A 13,334-nucleotide genomic window follows, 5' to 3' on the forward strand; every position below is an offset into this window, starting at 1 on the left:
ATGTTCATTATTCTTCTACTTTGTCATTGTGATATGTCAAGTTTTAAAGACAGAAAAATAATGGAAATTGATTCCTGTATTATTCAATATTATATTCATGCCCTGTATTTGCCAATTTGACTTCTTTTTTTTTTTTTTCTTAATGTCTCTTAAAGGTACCCCTCCTTCTCCTAAGGCCCCCAGAAGGCAGGTGCTGTGTCTTTACCTTCTCCTCGCAGAATCCAGCACTGTGTCTACACATAGTAGGCATTTCATGGAGATTCGTTGCCATGGAAGATAGTATTGATGAGTTGTTTTTGACAGGCTACCATTAACATAATAGGGACTCCATAATGTAGATATGCTGTGATTTTTTTCCTATTCATTCAGACTTCAGAATAAAAGCTTTTGGCATTCGGCTAAAGCTAAGGCAAGAACCAGTCAAACGCAAGAACCAGTCAAATGTAGTTAGTAGTACCTTAAGTCAATAAGCTGCCAGTGATGTTGGAGCTACTTAAAAGACCTGTTGATTTTGTAGTCTTAGGGCTATTGTGACCTCAAGCTGTTGCTAAAATCAGTCCAATGCATCAGGGGTTTCAAGAACAGAAGCACAAAAATGATGACTTGATAGGAAGAGAAGGCACTGTATTTTAAGAAGACCTCTTTATTCTTAAAGTAGAAGTTCCCCTTCAAGATGATGAATGGTGGAAACTCTTCAGGATCATGCCTGCACTCAAAAACTAGGTGAGTCATTGATAGGAGCTGCCAGATGGTAACTACCCAGAAGGGAGAAGAGGGTCTCTATTTATTAACTCAGGCTAAGGCTAGCATTATGGTGTCTCTTCCCACAGAATTTCTAAAGCAGATGACAATTACTTAGAGGAATTGAGTGAAGACTTAAACCTAAGGAAGCAGGAACTGCTAGAGATGCTTAAACCCTTAGAAGATAAAAACAATCTCTTATTCCAGAAGTTAATGTCTAACTTGGAGGAAAAACAAAGAAGGTAAGGGCTACCTACCCTAGGATTTCATAGAGGTTGAAAGATCGGAGAACCTCTGTCTCCACAGGATTAGCAATAATTATTTACATTTGTTTGGGAAAAAAAAAGACTTGGAAATTTAGCTGTTGTAGATAATAAATTTGTAACCAAAAAATCAAGTTGGCAAGGAATCCTTTATTTTCATTTAGTAAAATTAAACATGATTCAGAGCCCTTAACCTACAAGGTTACAGTTAAACTCTTCCTCCCTGGAGTGCTCAACCAGGAAAAAGAGAAAGGGTCTTTAATCTTCATCTATCGTAGTCACACTGATAGATAGCTTCCTTGTTCATGTCTGCAGAATCTCTTAAGGATAGATGACTCTGCTCTCTGCATGCCAAGCAGTGCCATGGCAATCTTTTCTGAGCCTAGCACCCCCTGGATTAGTGTCCCATCTCCCTAAATATACAAGACTGCTAAGATCTTGACTCTTGACTAGGGCGCTCACTGTTCTCGGGACCTACCAACTCTTTGTTTCCTTAGTAATCTCAGGGAATAGCCCCTCAATGGGTCTCCCTCCACGCTCTATCCTTATCATAAGCATCTCAAGGAACTCAGAATTTCGAAGACAAAAGTCAGGCAGGAGGTTGTGGTCAAGTACCAGTAACACAGACTTCTCTCAAGGCAAGAGAGCACAAAAACCAGATTTTCCACTGAGAGCTAACAAAAAGTAAAAGGAAGTAAAAGTACAAGAAACAAAAACAGAAGTTAATTAATATTAAAAAATACCTTCTCTTGCAGTCAAAGATTTGGGTACCAATTCAGATTTTATTAGAAATTTCTTAATGGTTTGGATTTTCTGGGGACAACCATAACGGTATAAGTGGCCTTGCCAGCAGACTGTCTTTATGGAGAAGCAAGGGGGAACACAGGCAGGCAGACAGAGATTGGGATAGGGAATAACTCTGGGATTTAGCTTGAAGACAGCAAGTTCTTTCACCTTTTCTTTTTCCCACAAGGGAAGAACAACCCCATTTTTCTCCAAAGTCATACACCAAAATATTCTCTCTTCTGAGGGGTCACAGAGGAGACCTGGAAGTTGGACACCTAATCTGTGAACATCATAGAGCACAGGAATTTTTATGGAGCCAATAGCTAAAACAAATGTCAATTAGGAATGGAATCATCCTGGTTATAGAGACCTTCTATGACCAGAGGGGATGCCACAACTTCTTGGATTTCAGCCCCCATTTAACTCCCATGGCAGAGTACTTTCTGACTGATTGCAGAATATTAATATTAACCTTTAGGAAGTACATATGTTATATGATGTCTCTCTTCCTTCCAGTCTGCAGATCATGAGGCAAATCATGGCAGGAAAGTGTGCTCATGAATCCTCAGTAGTGGAGCTCATCAAGGAAGCAGAAGAGATGAAGCAGAACCTAGTAAGTTGTCGGTGGGTGCTCCAGAGAACAGCATTCTGAACGGGGCTCAATTGCATTGCTATTGTCAGATGTAGAAGGCAATAAAGAGTGCTCATCTCCCATCTCTAGCATCTAACTTCTAACACCCCTATTTCCTTAATCTAGAAAGCTCAGGGTGGTCCAAAGAGAGTCAGATAGAATGTTGGGAAGAACAAAGACTAGCTAGAAAAAATTCTTCTTTTGGCTTTTTTTAACCTTTCATCTGGGGGTTAATGAATACAACAATATTAACTCTTCACATTTTAGAAAGTATAGAGAATACCTATCAAAAAGAAGAGAAATAGTTTTCTCTGAGAGATTCTTAAAATTTTAAAAATTAATGATGTAAAGGATCTTAAAAATGAAAAATTAGTGGTCTAAGCCCCAGAGAAGTTGCTGTAGGACCAGAATATCTTAAGTGTTTCAAGTGTGAGGAATCTGTTCCTATTGGTATCATGCTACAATTACCATAATTAAAGTTATTATGTTTTATTATCATGCTTATCAAACTCATCACTCATGCTCTTAGCTTTGGGGCTAGGCCTAGTCATTGCCTTCCTCTGTGGTTTACTGTGTCCCTGTACTCCTCTTACCCCATTACTTAGTAATTTCTTCCAATCTCACTTTAATTTCTGGTTTGTTTTTTTTCCCCCTCCAACAGGAAAAGAAAAACAAGATGCTTCGGAAGGAAATGGAGATTTTATGGAACAAGGTATGCCTCCAAGAGTGTCTTGAAAGTATTGTCCTACAGGCCATAATGCAAAGAGAACCTCCTTTCCTCTGACCCCCAACCTTATTTTTTCATGTCCCTGCCTCCTCACTCCAATTCATTCTTTGCACAGCAGCCAAAGTGATCTTTTAAAACAATCAAATCACGTCACTCTTCGGATGGAAACCCTTACAGCCGTTCCTTATTGTGGCATAATATGCCTCTTGCCCACCTCTCCAGCTTTCTTTCTCTCACAGCAGTCCTTTTGCATTCTATGCAACTACCACACTGGCCTCTTTATATTTTCAAACGCGTCAAGCTCTTTTTCTATCTTAAGGTTTTCCTCTTGCTCTACCCTCTGCCTGTAATGCTATTTTCTCATGGCTGGCTCATTCTCATCCTTCAGGTCTCAGCTTAATTGTCACCTCTTCAGAGACCTTCCTTGTTCGCTTCTTCTAGGGCACGCTCCATCCTACTTTTGTTATACAACTCTGTTCATGTCACTCATAGTACTTTTCATAATATATTCTTATTATTTTTTATTTTTACTTGTTCCTTGTCTCCCTGCCTACCCCCACTCCCTCACCCCCCCCCCGAATGTATTCTCCTCCAGTGATCTTGATTTCTTTGCTCATCTCTGAATCCCTAGCACCTAGCACAATGCTAGGGATCCCTGGGTGGTGCAAACAGTTAATGAGCTCAGCTGGTAATCAAAAGGTTGGAAGTTGAGTTTACACAGAGGCGCCTCGGAAGAAAAGCATGGTGATCTACTTCCTAAAAATCAGCTGCTGAAAACCCTGTAGAGTACAGTTCTACTCTAACACACTTGGGGTCTCCATAAGTCGGAATCAACCCCACAGCAACTGGTTTTAGCAAACTGCTTGGCATATAATAGACAATCAATAAATATAAGTTGAGTGAACAAACGAGTAAATACCTAACTCTAATCCCCTTCTAATTTTTCAACAACTACTGCGTTGTGTAAGAAAACAATATTAGGGCCCTTTGCTGGGAAATCAAGAGGAAAATGCCTTTGTAGGCTAGCTCTTAGGTCGGGAGTTCTTTTTCACAGACTACGTGACTGAAAGAGCAGATTGTGTCTTGTGATATAAACAGGTGTGTGGTGTGATCTCTGACTGCTTTTCATCTCACCTTTCCACAGATAAACAGCATACCATTGAGCCCTGCATTTTGTACTGAGATCTGCTTCCTTAGTTCTCAGTGGCATTTACAAATCAGCTCCATGAATTGCCAGATGTTTTAGATGAGTTCTTGAATCCTTGTGATAAGAAATCTTCCAGCACAATTTCTTTATCAAAATCCAGCTTCTCCAGAACTCTCAGAGACTTTATACAAGGGATGTCCATATATCTTAGTTTGTGATCAACTTTCCCTACTCATATTTTTAGAGAGAAACAAAGAAGGGCAGCATGCCTAGTGATTAAGAGCACAATCTTCAGAGTCAGAGATCCAGCTCAAATCCCAGCTCAGTACTTTCCTAGCTGTGTGACATTAAACAAATGACTTAGCCTCTTCAAGTCTTAGTTTTCTTATCTATAAAATGGAAATAAAGATAGTTCTTCAAAAAGCTGTGAAGATTAAATGAGAATGTTTGTAACATACTCAGTGTAGTGTCTGGCACTCGGTAGTTTTTGTTATTATAAGGTATGCTTAAGGGTTAAAATAGAAGGACTCATTTCATTCTGAGCACCCTTTGGTAGTACACTTTTCATGTTGAGCTCTGAGAAGTTGCTTGCTGGCAGGAGCCAAAAGCCTTGACCCATGTTGGTTTTCTACTTCCCTGAATCGCTAATTTAAGCTTTGTCAAAATGTCTCTCCACAGACATTTGAAACAGAAGAACCCAGTGATCAACAAAAAGCACCACAGATAAAAAACAAGGTAAACTTGCAGGATGGAAAAGCAAGTGGACTGCATGGACTTAGAATTTCAAGGTTGCTGATGCCACACAGCTAAAAACAGACTGTCGAAAATCAGGGCTGGTTTGGGTAGGCAAATAGCTAGGATCTGTGTATATTGGATTTACTGTCTGCACTTCTTTCCTAGGGCCACCTATTCCCTTAGCTCTCTTCTTTCATACCAGGCTCCCAAATACCCCTCATCATCTAGGAAGACCAGGAGTGACCAGGAGACATCATGTACAGAGAAAGTGAAGGAGATAAGGAAGGTAAAATGATCTTTCTGAATAATAGTGGCTTTTTCAGCTGATAGATTAAAAATCTTTAATGTAACAGTAATCTGCCTACGCTATGGTGGTTCCTGAACCAATGCAAATTTTTATAGGTGATCCAGTTCCCTTGGTATATTATATTTGAGTCAGAGTGACACTGTAAGTTTCTGGGAAGTCATGTTAGCAAGGGTAGAGTGGGAAAAGCTGTACTAACAATGACAACACTGCAATAGCTATGTGATTTCAGAACACTTGCTAATTTATTTTTGAAAATTTATTTATAGGTATCATATTTGTATGCAATCTTCTCATACCTAACTCATTTGCAGAAAATGACCCTATTCATTAAGCTTGTAGCTTTTGAAGAGTGGACTGTATAGGTGAGGCCAATAAGAGGTATACAGTTGAATCCAATTTTTAATGAGTAATTATTCATAACCTACAAGATCTATAACACCACAATGCTGCTTAAGGATCTTGCAATATATAGAGAAAACTGATTTCTGATTTTAATTTACTTTGTTACCCAGAGATTCTTTCTTCCACCAGGAAAAGCAACAGAGGAAAATGGAATGGGTCAGTTATCAGGAACAAGCCAACATCTTTCAGGTACTAAAGTCTTCCAAGGCTGAACATGGGATGCAATTTCAGTCATACAATATAAAGTCAAATGACTAGTTTTATCTCATGGGGCCCTCAGCTTTAAAAATACTGCAGGATAGCTGAGGTGAGTTGAGCAATTTCATGTTTCCTCAAAACAAGGTCAGTCTTGGGCAGTGGCAGCAGACTTTCTGGCTTTTAGCTTCTTATTGTTAAACCAATCCCCTCATTCGGAATTATCAATTGTCCTGCTTATAAGAAATGCATCATGTGGAGGTGGCTGGAGGGACCTATCTCTGGCTTTAACTTAAGCAACTTGGGACAAATAGCATATCTTCCTATGGTGTTGATTTTGTTCTATTTGAAATGGGAAAAATCTCAGATACTTTCTGCCCAACTTTTAAAGATTGAACATGATGGGATCATTTTTGTAACTTCTGAGTAAAAAAAGATTCATGCAACTTTCAAGAAGTTAATGCTATATGAGTATTTTTTGAAAAATGTTCTCTTGCAGAATGACTTTCATGGCAAAGTGATTGAGCTGAGAATTGAAGCCTTGAAGAACTACCAGAAGGCCAATGACCTGAAATTATCACTGTACTTACAGCAGAATTTTGAGCCAAAGCAAGCATTCTTAAATCTTCGTGGGTCACAAGGTAGGTAGAGAAGCATAGGTGCACAGTTTGAGGCTTTGTCTTGTTTTGTTTTACATTGGGGAACTCTTTACTTGTAAAGGGATCAGCACAATGCCTGGCACATGGTAAGTTAGTGCTATTATAATAAATTTCATCACCATCATTATCAATATAACTATTCAGAAGATCTTGTACCAAGGTAAGGAATCCCTCCAGGGGAAATTAAATTTTTCTTTCTAAAGACTAGATAATATATGATAAACTTAATGATTATCTGGTATAAAATTGGCGTTCAATAAAATGTTAGCTCCCACGCCCCCACCTCCCCCTCTTTCCTAGGAATTAAGAGTTGTTTGATCTCACCAATCTTGTTGGACTAGACTCTGCTGCTTCAGAGCAGAAGGTCAGGAGATAGACATCCGACCATGGTTGTAAGGTTTAGCAATCCAAATGTGCCTCTTGGAATGTTTGTGATTTCTTCTAAAGAATTTATGGCATTATTAGACAAAATCATATTGTTTACCATAAAAAAAAAAAAAAAGAATAGAGGACTGACTTTAAGAGGTAGAAGGAAAGGATTCTTAAAATTTCAAGTATTTATGAATTTAAACTCTGGAAAGCATATAATGAAAAATCATGGTCAAAGAATGAAAATGTTCTATCAGTATCAGTATGTGTATTTCTAATTTTTTCTTAGTCTTATTCCAAAAGGACTTGAACAGCTTATAAAAACACATAATACATATGATTAAATAGACAGATGAGTAAATCAAGACAAAATGAAAATAACTGAAGCCTCGTAAATGCATGAAAATGTATAATATAGTTGACAGAGGTAGGCTACAAAGTTCATTCTGGATTTTTAGCAAAAAGAAACAGATTTATAGTGTCCATGAAGGAATAATCAAACAGTTCTCAGGAGAAACAGCTTTTCCTGGTACTGAGACCTGAGAGAAATTTCTCCTTCAGGTCCTTAAAGGGGCAGGATACCATAGGTATGATATAGTAGCCAATGTCCTCAACAATATTTCTAAAATGAATTTATATCTGTATTTCCTAGACTGTTTCTTATTCTATTCTTTAGAACAATCTGATAACAAATTATTAAGTTTAAAATTCAAATAAGTGTTGGATCAACTCAAGACAGTTTGGTCTAAGTACATAGCACTCTCACTTGATCCGTAGGCAAAATTTAGAAAATCTAGAAGATTGGACAGGCTACCTATCCTTCAGGCAATACGTATTCCATACATATTTTTCTTTCAACTGATCTTTTGATAAGAACTGGACAGCAGGAGCTTGTGATGATGCTGAATAAGAACCTCGAATGCAACCAGAAGCAGTATAAAGTCATTATGATACAAATAAAGAAGATGGAGGAGAGGAGGGTTATTAGGGTTATTACCTCATTTTAAATTAGCTGAATGTCATTTCAAGGGGCCCACAGAAGAAGGATCCAAAAGTCTTTTAACTCCAGATTCAAATCAAACAAGTAAATACTAAAATGAAGGGCTCCATTCAACTTGATTACCTCAGGAGGTTTATTATTATTATTTCCCTTGCTTGAAGAACATTAAATCAACTTTGAACTGGAACAGCCCACAGGTCAAAACCCTCTTCTTACCTCTCCTCATATGCTCCTGGAGAATTAGGTGATAGGTCATTAAGCTGTCCATTTACCAGAAATGAAAGCAGCCACAGGCATGAGTGATCCATTGCTCCCAGCTTTATTGACTATGCATTTGTTGAGCACTGATTATAGATCGGTTTCATTTTCTAACCCAAACATACACAAAGTCATTGGGTTTGTCTGAGCCCAGGTGAATCTGACATCTAACTGAGTCCTAGATTTTGGTTGTGTTGACCTACTTCTGGCACAGTGGTTAAGAGCTATGGCTGCTAACCAAAAAGTCGGCAGTTCGAATCCACCAACAGCTCCTTGGAAACACTATGGGGCAGTTCTACTCTGTCCTATAGGGTCCCTATGAGTCAGAATCGACTTGATGGCAACGGGTTTTGACCTACTTATAACCCAGTGTCTGATTATTGAAAAGGAAAAAAAGAAAAAAATATTATTTCTCTTCAAAGAGGGATTTTTAAAGTAATTGAGTTAAGGGATTATTACCAACAGCGAAATGGTAGAGAGGTGGTTTGGTGGCGCTCAATGTTTTCCAAACTTTATATGTCACTTTATTCAATATTTTCTGTTTAGGCTGGCTTCTTTAACTTCTTAAATGAATTCTTTGAAAATAAAATTTATATTACTATTTTAAGTGAAAAACCAACATAATTTTCTGTAATAAAAGTATACACAGAACAAAATTTTGATGTGCGAGCAATAAGCTGAAACCCAAAGCCTGCTAAATCTTTACAGGAACTGAGATTAGAAAGGTTTAAAGAGTTTTAAAGAAAACCAGTACCCAACCATGGTTTCATGGGACATCTAGCTCAATTGGCATAACATAGTTTATAAATAAAGTGCTCTACATCCTACTTCAGTGAGTAGTGTCTGGGATCTTAAAAGCTTGTAAATGGCCATCTAAGATACTCCACTGGTCCCACCCTGTCTGGAGCAAAGAAAAATGAAGAAAACCAAAGACACAAGGGAAAAATTAGTCCAAAGGTTTAATGGCCCACAACTACCACAGCCTCTACCAGACTGAGTTCATCACAACTAGATGGTGCCCAGCAACCACCACTGACTGCTTTGACAGGGATCACAGTAAAGGGTCCCGGTCAGAGCTGGAGATAAATGTAGAACAAAACCCTAAGTCCCAAAAAAAGACCAGATTTACTGGTCTGACAGAGACTGGAGAAGCCTCAAGATTATGGCCCCTGGACACCATTTTAACTCAGTAGTGAAATAACTCCTGAGGTTCACCCTTCAGCCAAAGATTAGGCAGGCCAAACAAAAGGGGACTAAATGGGCACACCAACCCAGGCACAAGGACTAGAAGGCTGGAGGGGGCAGGAAAGCTGATAATAGGGAACCCAAGGTCAAGAAGAGGAGAGTGTTGACAGGTCATGGGGTTGGTAACCAATGTCACAAAACAATATATGTATTCATTGTTTAATGAGAAAATAATTTGCTCTGTAAACCTTCATCTAAAGCACAATAAAAAAAAAGAAAACCAGTACCAAATTGGAACTTTCTTCTTTATGCCATCAAGTTTGAAAGAACTGAAAAGGGAATAATTTCCTCACTGTGTTTTATAGTATTTATTGCTGTGTTCCAGCACCTCCTAATTTTATCTCAGTTGCCACCTGAAATCATTTCACCATCAAATTTTGGGAAAATGTAATTTAATGGAAAAAGCTCTGGATTTAGATACAAGAGTTGCAGTCCTTACTCTGATGCCCACCTGTTAAATGACCCAGGCAAGTCATTTAGTTTTTCTTTTTTTTATCTAAAACAACCATAACATCTTACAGGGCATGTGAAAAATATACCACTTTGTGTAACCCTCACAATGACTCTATGTGATAGGTGTTGTAGAACAAGAAACAAGCTCAGAGAAGCCAGGCTTCTGATGCCATAGCCAAAGCTCATTTCCTATACCATACTATAAAATGACAGTGTTAAGGTATGATACATGGTTTCCTGTGCCTCTTGCAGCTGTAAAGGCTATGATTTGAATCCAAACATATCAACTGTTTAATGTATAGTCCTCCCAATGAAGAATCATACTCTCTAACATTAATTTGCTCAGTAATTAAAAAAACAACCATGATTCCAAAACAGGTTGACAGAATCTGCAATTCTATAATTAGCCCAGTCAGTGGTACCAACCACATCCAGGCTTCAAGTCCACAAATTGTTGTAATTTAGGAAATGTGAAACGCTGTGGGAGAGATCGGCCTTCTATTACCCTTAGGACAAAGTGTGCTACATTTATATAAAAAAAAAAAAAAAAAATTTTTTTTAGGAAAAAAAAAAAGATTGGTGTTTTTTTGCCATGTTCTGTGGTACCAGGATGTATTACTGGCAGTCTTCATTAGACCATATTAAACTATTAAACTTAGTGTTCTACACAGTTCTTCCCTATTACCCTACTGCCTGAACTAGTTTCCTCCATTTGAAAAGCTTCTGCAGCTTCCTCCACAATCCCTGTCTATTATTGTTTCTTTGCACGACACATAAATCTGATGATTGAGACACTGAATTAAAAACCAGTTTGGGCACTTGTGCAAGGTAGTGGATCTTTTTGTTTCAGTACTTTATACAAAAGAATTGAATTTCATAAACCTTTGTTAAAGAAAGGATGGAATTTAATTCTGGACACACCTTCTTGCAAATTAAAGTATAGAACCTTCTGTTCTACACATTCCCAAGTAGTGGGAGGATTTGCCCCACCGCTCTTGGCCAAGAATCCCTCTTCTCCCTACTTTGTGTATTGGTTGGCTGCATTGCAGTGGCATTATATACTCAGCGTTTGGCTGGCAAAATACAATGTTGTGTTAATATTACTGACTTTGTTGTACTTCAAACAATCCTAACCTGCAAATTCCCCTGAGGCCCAGGTTGTACCTTTTCCAATGACAGCCTTGTCCGTTTAACGCACTGTATATATTTTTTTTTTTTATCATCTAGTCTTGGAGAAGAGAAAAATATTGTCCTGTTACTGACACCTATGGTGAAGTCTTTCCTTTTGGTCTTGACAGAGACAGGTCACATCTGAAGGGATTTACTTCCCCATCAGTGTAAAATTACGATTTTACCTCGGTGTATGGCAGCCCTTTGCTAGTTTCTGTTTGTGGCCTTTTGCAGTCACATATCTTAGGGGGCACAGGCACGAAGCAATCTTTAAATTCAGCTGAATTTCTCATCATACCTGCTGCTGTTTAAAGAAGAGATTTATCTTCAGTAATAATATAACTTGTGATAAAACATTTGATTCTGACAGCCTTGCTTTTCCACCCTCCAACCCCCAAATCTCAGGATTTCCTTGAGTTATTTAGAGAAGAATCTCAGAATTGGCTGTGAATATGATGCTACACTTACAAATTCAGGGGAAAGCCCAGTGAGGTGGGAAATGAACACTCCTGAGACATTATTTACTCTATAACTCGCTCTGTTCTGAAAACAAGTTGTTGCTCCGTCTTTAACCTTTACCACCTGCTTCACTTCGTTATTACTCTTCCCGGTGGTAGCAATTCACTTCAGCAGGGGCTGCTGAAAGGAAAGCAGCAGCATTAAGCTAAAACGCTGAAAGGCAGGGGCAGAAACCCACAGCTAGCTCAAGTCTGGGTCCTTGGTAAGTAATATCGCCCTCAAATATAGGCTTTTTAAGCTTTGAGGCAACCTGAAACTTCTGAATGTCAAAGTTAGGTTTATAGTATTATTAGGTTATGAACCTAATTCCTAAACTAAGATATTTTTTCACTTTCTATAAAACCCCAGAGAAGTCTAGGAGGGAAATACTGTCTTTTCCTAAATATAAATTTTGAAGATTGAAAAGAACATAGGACCCTAATCTAGGACAGATTAACTACAGGGCCGATTTAGTACCATGTCATTCTCTCTCTCTTTTCTGTTTTTATTGCCTCCCTTATCTACCTCAGCTTGTGCCTGTGCCTGTCATTCTCTCTGCCTTCTTTTTCTCTTCCCGCAAATCCTTATCTTTGGTTTGTTCTCTCCATAATTGACTTTTTTTTTTTTTTTTTGTGGACTATATCTGAGTTATCTGAGCATGTGTAGGATTTATCATTCATTTTTTATTTAAAAATAATATTAGAAATATATTTTATAGGCTCTCGAAGTTGCTTTTAGTTGTATGTAATTCTCAAATGATTTTATTTTTCCCTGACGAACAGAGGTTCTCAACAGAAAAAAGGTTTGCCACTTCAACTTTAAAAATGCTGTTTAATGAAGTTATAATCTGAAACAACAATTAGAAATTTCACATCAGTGCCAATACCAGAGACAGTGATACATTTATACAATACTGTGACAAATGGTAATAGTCTTGCAATTCAAAACAAAACAATCCTTTTCTCAAAGGAAGCTCTCATTTCCCTAATGTTTCCCATCAGGTACTATGGGCAGTGCAACTACAGGCAGAGCAACCACAGGCAGAAACGAACCTAATGTGGTGAGAACTTTAATTTTCAAAATCATGTGAAAGGTTTGCTTAGATAGTGGGTGTGTATGTTGGGAATTCATTTGTTAACATACATTCTAATTTAATTTTCTTAGGGGATTTGCAAAGTGAGTGTCACAGCACTCTATGTTTTCGCTGTCTTTTTTCTTTTTTTCTGTCTTAGAGGAATTTGGGATCAAAGACCAACAAAGAACAAGGAGCCAAAGGAAGTCGGTTTGATGATAAGGAGGGCGGCTCTTTCTTCTGAGGTCACCGCCAGATGAAGCTCTGGAGGATTAGGAGGCTTTCACACCATTTGCTTTGGACAGGTTTGAAGACTAGGCATAGTCATTTGTGTTAATTAAAATCTCTCAGACCTTTGTTTTAATGCTACACTCCCTCCCTCCCCACACAATCTGGGTGGAAATGTTAGTTAAGTGCTTGGCCTTAAGCTTGTCAGGAATTTAGTCATTTAAGGATTATAAGCAGCTTCTGATTATTTGATTGCTCTTGAATTTGAAATGACCAGGTTTGAGCCACATTGATGCTGTTAATGAGTCCATTAAAAGGAGCTTCTCTCCATGTATAAAGCATTTAATTCTGAGCAGATCCACCAAACGTACAAAAAAGGAAAATTATATGCCATAAAGTCCCTGGGCAGTACGACTAACCTAAAGCTACTAACCTAAAGATAGGTTGT

At 38.2% G+C, this 13,334-nt stretch overlaps 1 protein-coding gene across 1 annotated transcript; it reads left to right on the forward strand.

Annotated features, from left to right (window-relative positions):
• The first annotated feature begins 673 nt into the window (after positions 1 to 673).
• CCDC196 (coiled-coil domain containing 196) lies at positions 674 to 12,902 on the forward strand. The gene is made up of 10 exons (XM_049899435.1): positions 674 to 723; positions 831 to 983; positions 2,307 to 2,403; positions 3,083 to 3,133; positions 4,974 to 5,051; positions 5,233 to 5,316; positions 5,869 to 5,928; positions 6,434 to 6,575; positions 12,588 to 12,646; positions 12,819 to 12,902. The coding sequence occupies exons 1-10, from the start codon at positions 674 to 676 to the stop codon at positions 12,900 to 12,902; spliced, it is 858 nt and encodes a 285-aa protein (XP_049755392.1).
• Positions 12,903 to 13,334: the final 432 nt, after the last annotated feature.

This window comes from Elephas maximus, chromosome 10 (assembly GCF_024166365.1).
Source record: "Elephas maximus indicus isolate mEleMax1 chromosome 10, mEleMax1 primary haplotype, whole genome shotgun sequence".
In the NCBI taxonomy this organism is placed as follows: domain Eukaryota; kingdom Metazoa; phylum Chordata; class Mammalia; order Proboscidea; family Elephantidae; genus Elephas; species Elephas maximus.

What these genes read in the sequence shown, in the direction of transcription:
- CCDC196 (XM_049899435.1), top strand. Translation starts at nt 674, where the DNA reads ATGATGAATGGTGGAAACTCTTCAGGATCATGCCTGCACTCAAAAACT. An exon ending in AAGAGATGAAGCAGAACCTA is followed by an intron (nt 2,404 to 3,082) that starts GTAAGTTGTCGG and finishes CCCCTCCAACAG; the next exon opens with GAAAAGAAAAACAAGATGCT. An exon ending in TGGAGATTTTATGGAACAAG is followed by an intron (nt 3,134 to 4,973) that starts GTATGCCTCCAA and finishes GTCTCTCCACAG; the next exon opens with ACATTTGAAACAGAAGAACC.